Source organism: Austrofundulus limnaeus, unplaced genomic scaffold (assembly GCF_001266775.1).
Source record: "Austrofundulus limnaeus strain Quisiro unplaced genomic scaffold, Austrofundulus_limnaeus-1.0 Scaffold2454, whole genome shotgun sequence".
Classification (NCBI taxonomy): Eukaryota; Metazoa; Chordata; class Actinopteri; order Cyprinodontiformes; family Rivulidae; genus Austrofundulus; species Austrofundulus limnaeus.
Genome location: NW_013954856.1, coordinates 3,511 through 12,318, shown reverse-complemented (window position 1 = coordinate 12,318; position 8,808 = coordinate 3,511). Strand labels below are relative to the sequence as shown.

The following is an 8,808-nucleotide window of genomic DNA, read 5'->3' as shown; positions in this document are numbered from 1 at the left end:
ATGCTGCACCTTGTTTTACTTCCAGCGTGACATTTTAAAATAAATATAATCATTACTAATGATGAATGTCTGACAAATCCTTCTGCATTTTTAGAAAAGGAATAAAATAATTTAAAAAAATTAATGCATTGGTCAACGTTTTTTAGTCTGGGGACCCCCAACATACATTTGTATACATACATGGCACAAAAAATAAGTTGTGTAAATTGTGCTAAGTATTAGGGGTGTCCAGATACAATTTTTCACTTCCAATACAATACCAATATTGCAGCCTTGGGTATTGGCCGATATCGGCTCGATACAATATCAGAAAGAATCTTACATACTTTCCTTACTTATTTTGTAGTGTAGAATGTTAGAAAAACTCTTGCTCAGGTAAAACAAAACACTCTACAATTCAATAAAACAATTATTAAATAATATCCGATATTGATATTGGATCAGAACATTGAATTTTTTTGCGTGTGTTTTATAATGACCTAACACTAATAGGCTCTCAACCAATGACTGTGAACCTGACAGAGCAAAAACACTAACAGGGTCACATGGCCCGCCCCGTCTAGAGGCGGGTCCTTCTCTTTCTGTGCAAAATAAATTGAGGTTCAGGCTGTGAGTGGAGCAGAGTTCAGCTGGTGTGCTCACTGAATGTGTGCGTTTCTGACTGAAATACATTATTTTATGAATCCATTTATCAGTTTGCTACATGTTGGATTCATTGTAATGTGTGTTTAAAGACAGAACTTATAATAAAATAAAAAATATAGAATATATAAAAATAATTGCACATAAAAAGTCTAACTAACCAAAAACTTCATGACCCCACTGGACTACCTCTACAAACCCACTATGGGTCGTGACCCCACTGTTGAAGACCTCTGGTTTAGTGGGTCGTGTGCACGCCCACCTGTTCCTGTAAGCCAGGTGTGCGTCCTCCGCTTGGCGAGCGGGATCGTCCTCGCTCGTAAGACGGCTCCCGGCTTCGCTCCTCCGAGTTGCAGCGGGACACGTCAGGAGACAGCAGGTGGCGGCGTTCCTTCGATCGCCCTCTTTCATGACTGCTGGTTTCTCGGGGGCTGATTCGAGGGTCTGTTTAGAGCCAGCAAAAACAGAAGTGTCACATTTTCAGATTCAGGCTTAAACACACCTTTTCAGGTAGACTCATTCATATGACATTTATTTAAATCAAAATCTCTAACCTCATCTGTGTTTTAATCTAAATTGTTTTTTATAAGTTTGTAAAAAGCTTTTCCTACTGTAGTTTTAAAGGCTTGTGTTCATAAATGGTCTGTTTAGCTTTTGTGTTTGCACCATCGCTGTGAAGAACATGATTCATCCCAAGGTGTTCTGATTTAGCACTTGTGCAAAATAAATAAATAAAATAAATAAAAACACCTACTGATTTTAGGATTGTTATGAAAAACACATACGCATCTTTCATCTATTTTCAGTTCTATTTCTGTCTGTTTAGCAATCAAAATAGTCACTCGAGTTTCCATCAATGAAGAGACGACATTTAAACAAAAATCAATATTCAGAATGATTTTTAATCAGCACGAAAGGCTCCTATTTTTGGTGTTAAAAAGAGCTGAATTTATGCATTCTGCCCAGTTTAGTTCCTCGATTTTTCTGTCTTTTAAAACGAGAAGATTTAAAATGATAAAAACAAACAACAGGATGTGTTGTTTCAGTCACCTCTGTAGCTCCTCTGCCGGGTTCTGAATGTGTCATCTGGACTGATCCTCTCCAGAGAGTGCTGCTCCTGCCAGAGGCCGTTCACGCACTGATCTCCGATGGTGGAGAAGGAGCGTTTCATCAGCTTGCTGTCTGCTGACAGCCCCGGCTGCACGCGTTGCAAAACAACCAGAAGAATCAATCTTTTAAATAACGCCTGTGCTGCCTGTAAGGGGTGTGGTTTCCTTTGCAAGCTAATTATTTTTTTTATTTGGTGCAATCAGACCACAAACACGAGCATACCGAGTGCTTCTGGTTTTCTCATTGAATTGAAAAACAAGGTGTTATTTTTCATTACCTGCGGATCAACAGCCAGTCTGGGCATGGAGGATGCTCTGATAGAAGCAGTGCGCTGTGGTGATTTAATAATTGTTGGGTCCTGCTGGGCCTGCTGAATCACTTGGTTGTACTCCACAACCTCTGGCACCTACACGCACACCATGGAGGAAGATCATTTCTTATTTCTAAAACCTATGAATCAATGCAACACAATACACGCAACGAGGCACACTGAATAAAAAATGACTGTTGGTAAAAATGAGGTTATTTATTTAATTCACAACCAATAAATGACAAAAATGAAGAAAAAAAAGTATTTTGAAGATCTGATAACATGAATCTTTTTAGGCACTCACCAGTGTGTGTAAATGATGGTGATGGTGATGGTAAGGGAGGTAAGGTGAGTGATAGTCTTCCTCCTCCTCCTCCCGCTCGCCTCTGGACCGAGACATCGGCTGCATGAACATCTCCTGTGGAGAAATGGGGCTGAGTGCCACAAAGCCCCCTCTGGTGCTGGGGGGAACACAGAAAGAAGTCCTCAAGTTTCTGAGAATAACCACTGAGAGTAAACACACGCACGCATCACACAGCAGAAGTGTGTGTGGAAATTAAAAGTTGAATATTTACAGAGCAGATCCGGCACTGTGCCTGAGGAACGACAGGGATTTGGCGTTGCATAGTATTTCTTGAGGGAGAGAAGAAGCGTCCATACGCTGGAACATGGGAGCATGTTTCTGTGGAGACACAAAATACCCGAGAAAATGTAGCTATCTACAGGTTTGCTCACTGAAAAGCTTTAAAAACCCTGCATGCTCCTGTTTTTGTTTTTACTTCATAGGCTGTTTACAGGAAAGTTTACTCCAGGGTGCCGGAAGACAGGCTCCGATTGATTGCCGAATGTCAGACTTAAGAGGAGCAGTGTAGCTTCCAACCCTCACCTGTGGTCTTAAGGTTTGAATCATGACTGAAATAACAAGATCTCAGGTACAAGCCTTAGAGAAAGGATGAGGAGCTCCATCATCCGGGCAGGGCTCGAAGTAGAGCCGCTGCTCCTCTGCATCAACAGGAGTCAGTTGAGGTGGTTCATCTGATAAGGATGTTTCTCGTTAGAGGTATTTCGGGCACATCCCACTGGTGGGGGGCCGTCGGGAAGACCCAGGACTTGCTATAGGGATTAGGGATGTCCCAATCAGATAGTTGGAATCGGTATCAGTGGCAGATATGGCCATTTTTTGAAAATCGGGTAGAATCAGATTTAATCATGTGATTGGGCCGATACAGTTTTCGTGACAGTTTTCAGCATCATCATGCTTTACAACTGCCGTTAAGAAGTCAAGACGCACACAAGTATGCAGCCATGTCCACAGTGTGGGAACACTTTTCAATGGAAAACAATGATGCTGAAACTGCATCTTGCAAAATCTGCAAATTGGATGTTTCTCATGGTGGGAACAGCAGGGCTCGCTTTAATACTACCAACCTTGTCACTTGGAAAGAAATAAAGAATTAAAGCTACCGGATCGGTATCGGAAAGACTAATCATTAAAAAAATCGGATTGTATCGGGAGCCAAAAAATCTGGATCGGGACATCCCTAATAGGGATTATATATATCCTCTCTGGCCTTGGACCGCCTCGGGGTCCATCAGAACAAGCTGGAAAGTATCTCTGGGAAGAAGGATGTCTGGGTTTCTCTCCTGGATCTGTTGCCTTTGTGACCTGACTACAAACAATCGGCAGAAGATGGACAGGAGGAGAGGCTGTTTACGATGTGTTGTCAAGACCTTCCAACCTCTTCATCTGGGGAATGGGGTTTGGGGAGGGGACACTAGTATACCTTCTGTGCCAGAAGAGAGGGATTCTGGAATATATCCTCAGCTGTTGTCTAAGTGTTCTGGGCAAGTGGCTCTACTGATGGCACCATCATCTATACATAGCAGATACCATCTGCAGTGGGATGAGCCACTGGAAGCACCTTCGCCCACTGAAGAAAACCATTGTTTTTATCAGAGCTGAGGAAAACCTCCTCTGGCCTGTTGACAATGGGAGCTGGAGATTGGGGAGGCAGCTGAAGGTCCCAAAGCAGTTGCCTAAACAACATTAAGGCCAGACATCAAACTCACAGATAAGCAGGCTGCAAACTTGGAGGTCATTGTTCTGCGGGAGAACCAAATGGAGGAAAGAAAGAGGCTTGAGAAATGAATGGTGGACAAGATGTGAACCCATCGAGGTGGGATGCAGAGGGTTCGTGGGCCAGTCGGCGCAGAGCCGTTAGGTTAGTTACCAACGTAGCAGAAATGGTGTTTTGTTGTTGATCAGGAGAAGCATAGGTAGGGTGGCACTGCTTGGACACAAGCTTGGGCTTGGGTTGCCTAAACTAGGGATCTGATTGTTGAAAGACCCAAATCCCCCATGATCCCAGGTTACATTACTAATGATCAAAGGAAAAAAAATTGTATAGGTCCTCTGGACGGGTTCTTCAGCTGGTTCTTCAACTGGTCGCAGCCAGGAGGACTGCGACCAGTTATACATCGGGGAAACAAAGCAACCACTGTTCAAAAGAATGTCCCAACACAGACGAGCTAATTCTAATGGCCAGAACTCTGCAGTTTTCACTCATTTACAGGCCAGCGGTCACTCTTTCAGAGATGAGGATGTTCTCATTCTTGATAGAGAGGAACGTTGGTTTGAGAGAGGAGTAAAAGAAGCCATTTTTGTGAAGAAAGACCGTCCATTAAACAGAGGTGGGGGCCTCCGTTTTCAGCTGTCCCCCTGCTACAGCGCTGCCATTGGCAGTATCACTCCACCCCCTGTTAACAAAAGGTATTAATTAGGGTGAACGATAGCCATGTGATGTGAGTATGAGTCATCTGTGAGCCATAGCCAGGTGATGTGAGCCACCTGTGAACGATGGTCATGTGATGTGAGTATCAGTCACCTGGAGGCAGGACATAAAAGCCTGAATTTTGTCTGAAACTCTCAGACTGAAGAAGTCTCTTGGAAGAGAGACGAAACGTTTCATTAAAGAAGAACCCGTCCAGAGGACCTATACAATTTTTTTTCCTTTGATTTTTTACCTGGATTACTGAGATGCATCAGGACATTACTAATGATGTGTCCAGGAGAACCACAATATGGTATATTAAGGAAGCTGTTTGTTTTACTAGATAAATAAATAAATATATTTTTTAACTTTACCTTATTACTGTATTTTTTTAAACCACCCCCCCTTAAATTTAGTTTCTATATTACAAAAAAAACTGTGATGATCGACATGATCTTGATTGCAGTCAGAATGTTCCCAGTTTAAATTTTATTCAGTTTTAAACAATTCAAATTCATGAACATGTATGCTAAAAGAGAAAGATTAAAAATGGCACAAGCTCAGAGGTTTTAGAAAGTAAAAAAGAAAAATAAACATGTTACATAGTGTATATACAAATTTATGCAAAAATAATGCATTAAAACCAAGAATGATGACAAAAAATACCTGTTCTTCTAGCTGCTGTCGCAGCTTTTTAGCTTTGCTCTGCTTGTAGTAATCCATGATCATCATGGCGGCGTAGATCTTCCCAATGGTCATGTCGCTGGCTGTGAAGGCATCACAATGATTACCATTTAAAACTAAATTACAAACTCAAATACTCTTGTACCCAAAGCCCTCCGATGGTAAAACTGCATTACCTTTGTGGATCGGAACCAGCAGGTCCAGATTCTTTTGAGACAGGTGAGGCCAGATGACCCCAATCTCCTTCTGCAGATCCAAATCCATTTGATTTCGATCTTCTCCTCCTGGAGTTAAAACAAAAGTGATTATGCTCACAGATTAGCGAGAGTTTGTCAGATTTAGATCAGATTACATCCACCGTCTCTGACTCAGCGGTTTTTTCCGACCTCTTGCTATTTTGACCTCGAGGGCGGTGCGGATGAGGGCCATGAGGGTGGATGTGAAGTGGACGGTCATGTCATCGTCCACAGGCATGTTCATCAGAACAAGTCTCTGATGGGGACAGGGACAGCATCAGTTTATCAATACCACAATCGTATTTATTAGTACTCTAGTTTTCCAAAGCCTCTTGTTCTACATGGAACAAAAATCACCACTCAAGGCCGTTTAACGTCATCATAAAGAAGCAAATGAACTAATTTCATTCCGATTTTGAACTGAAAAACAAAAAGTCACAAATGTATAAGCTAATTCAATCATGTTTTCAAGGCAACCGGCTTAAAAGAATTATGTGTAACCACATAATTCGCATCATTTCCTGCAGCTCAGTTTGCAAGTAGCTATATGACTTTGTTAAAATTAAATCAGCTTTAAAATTTAACTACAGTGATGAATACAGATGGGCAAAGCCATATAATTATTTCCTGGGATAAATAAGTAATTATAAGGCAAGCTTTTTGTAAATAAAAAGCTGCCAAAAGAAATCAAAATATTCAGAAAAGAAGTATTATCGTCTTCGATTTTTCTGTTTTTCTAGTTAAGGCTGATTTTGCAGTTGAGCCAGCTTGCAAACCTGCTTGCAAACAGGTAAACATGTTGTGTACAAAAAGAAACGGTGCAACACAGTCTTGTGGCAGCATGCACATGCAGACGGGTAAATGTGACTAAAGGCTGAGAAGTAAAAAAAAAAAAAAAGACGAGAAACAACTGACAGCAAATCATATCTAGCATGTAGATGTTTAACAACGTTTTCTTTATAATTTAATACGCACTGCCTCAAAATGAGCAGCATTAGTGATCGTTTTTCATCAGTAAACACATAAAGGTCTTACTTTTCTGCCAAAGTGCAAAGCAAACAGGCAAATCATTGCAGTGAGCTATCTGCCAATGGACAAATACTACAACAAGCAGTTTTGCTTCATGTAGTCAACACAAAACATGATTTATTTATCTAATAAATACATACAGGATGATGTTTTAAAAAATTTTTTTTGCATTGCATATTTCAGAGCTCGTTAAAAAAATGGCAGCGCCTGGCTTGGGGGCGCTCGGTCTACCTTATATGCCACCTTGGAGGGGCATTTCTTGCCCAGGCCTAGAGGTGGTGACATGTTGGTCAACATCTCATACATGTCAGTGTAATGGATACGGCCACTAGGGGCGCCGGGTAGCCATGAAAATGGGAATGAAGAAGAGGGAGGGAGCAAGAGAGAGGGAAGAAGAGGAAGGATGTAAGGAAAGTGACAGGGATGGTGAAGAGGGGAGGGAGTGCATTCCCGAAGGACGGTGGATGAAAGTGGTAAGGGGGGGGGGGGTGAACAGAAAAGGAATAAGATGGAGGAGATACAAGAAAAAGATTATTTTAAAAAGGCATCACACACAAGTAGAGTGTAAAGTAGGGTAAATAAAACAGATTTTGTTCTTTCTATGCCATCAACACTGCATAGAAATCTGGGAGGCCAAGACTCCTTAAACAGGACAAGCAAAAAAAATGACAGCCTCACTGGATCTGGTTCAGAGATTAAATACCTACCTAGTGCAATGAAAAAAACAGAGCTAAACTCAGATCCAAAAGGTAGAAAGAAACAGAAGTCCTCCTGGATTAAGTGTTTAAAGTACATCCCCAATAGACCATTTCATAGTTACGAGTACTAGCAGAGCCTAACTATTCTGGGACACAGGTCTACTTGTAAAACTATAAAACTGCCATTGGCATTGTGTAAATTCAATGAGCTCAAAAAGCAGATTTATAGCGTAGAGATTTATGTAAAATCGAATCTTTCACAAATCAGTTCAGAGCAAATACATCGGGTCTGTAAAATGGGTAAATTTATTGGTTGAATTTGTTCAATTTCAATGGCATTTTCATAGTAACCTCATTGTTTTCCTGATAAACGTGAGCTCAGTTCGCTTTAGGCATGCACATTTGTAAAATCTTTTAACTACAAAATGGTCTTTTCCCAAAATAGGTTGTGTAAAATGTAAATAAAACAGAGTCTTATCAAGTCATACTTCATGAAAAAAATTTACATTTTAAGCAACTTTTTTTTGGAATTAGGGTTGTAAAATCTTTGAGATTTTGCTGAGGGACATCCTGTACCTTAGTACCCAGAGACTGAAGTACTGTCATTCTTTAACATAAGTAACACATCCCTAAAGGTCAAGCAGGGTGGAGGTAATCTGTGACGAGATGAAAAGAAAGGAAAGGAGGAAATCAGGAAGGGTCCCACATAACAGAGGCTGAGGGGGGAAGTTTGTTGACATGGGGGAACCAAACCTTGCATGCCACCCTGTGAGGGCAGTTCTTTCCAAAGCCCAGAGGAGGCGAGATTGTGCGTACAACTTTGTACATCTCCTTATAGTGGATCCTTCCACTAGAAAGAATACACATGTCTTTAGTTTTATTATCAGTACAGAGCAAGGATGAATCAGACTGTTTCCACATTTAAACACTTTGAGTTCCACAGCTGATTCTTATTTGTGTGACTTTTTAATAAAGCAGTAGTCCAACTTCTTGCCCTAGTTAGATGCACAATTGCTAAACATTACATAATACTTGTAAGTAGGGCAAACAGCTTCTAAACAGCCACTTGTGGGACAAACTGGGACATTTTTATCAATGCTGGAATGTTGTCTCATAACTGCATATATTGTCCATCTTAAGAATAGGTAGACTCTTTTTTCCCTCCTCTGGACATGTCAAAACCATCTCAGTCTGGTCTCTTTAACTTTCTCAGTTGTTCAACCTGAGCTGTAACACTGATGATCTCATTCCTAATCTTATCCATCCATCCATCCATCCATCCATCCATCCATTTTCTTCCGCCTATCCGGGGTCGGGTCGCGGGGGCA

General features: G+C 41.2%; 1 protein-coding gene across 1 annotated transcript; it reads right to left on the bottom strand.

Annotated features, from left to right (window-relative positions):
* Window positions 1-904: 904 nt before the first annotated feature.
* On the bottom strand, window positions 905-8,330 carry LOC106511021 (voltage-dependent R-type calcium channel subunit alpha-1E; the record flags this gene model as incomplete). Its single annotated transcript, XM_013999758.1, is given in 9 exon segments — window positions 905-1,086; window positions 1,693-1,840; window positions 2,030-2,158; window positions 2,367-2,523; window positions 2,638-2,744; window positions 5,500-5,600; window positions 5,694-5,801; window positions 5,904-6,009; window positions 8,234-8,330. Coding segments are annotated over 9 exon segments (1,135 nt in total), but the record flags the coding sequence as incomplete, so codon positions are not given.
* Between the last annotated feature and the right edge of the window lie 478 nt (window positions 8,331-8,808).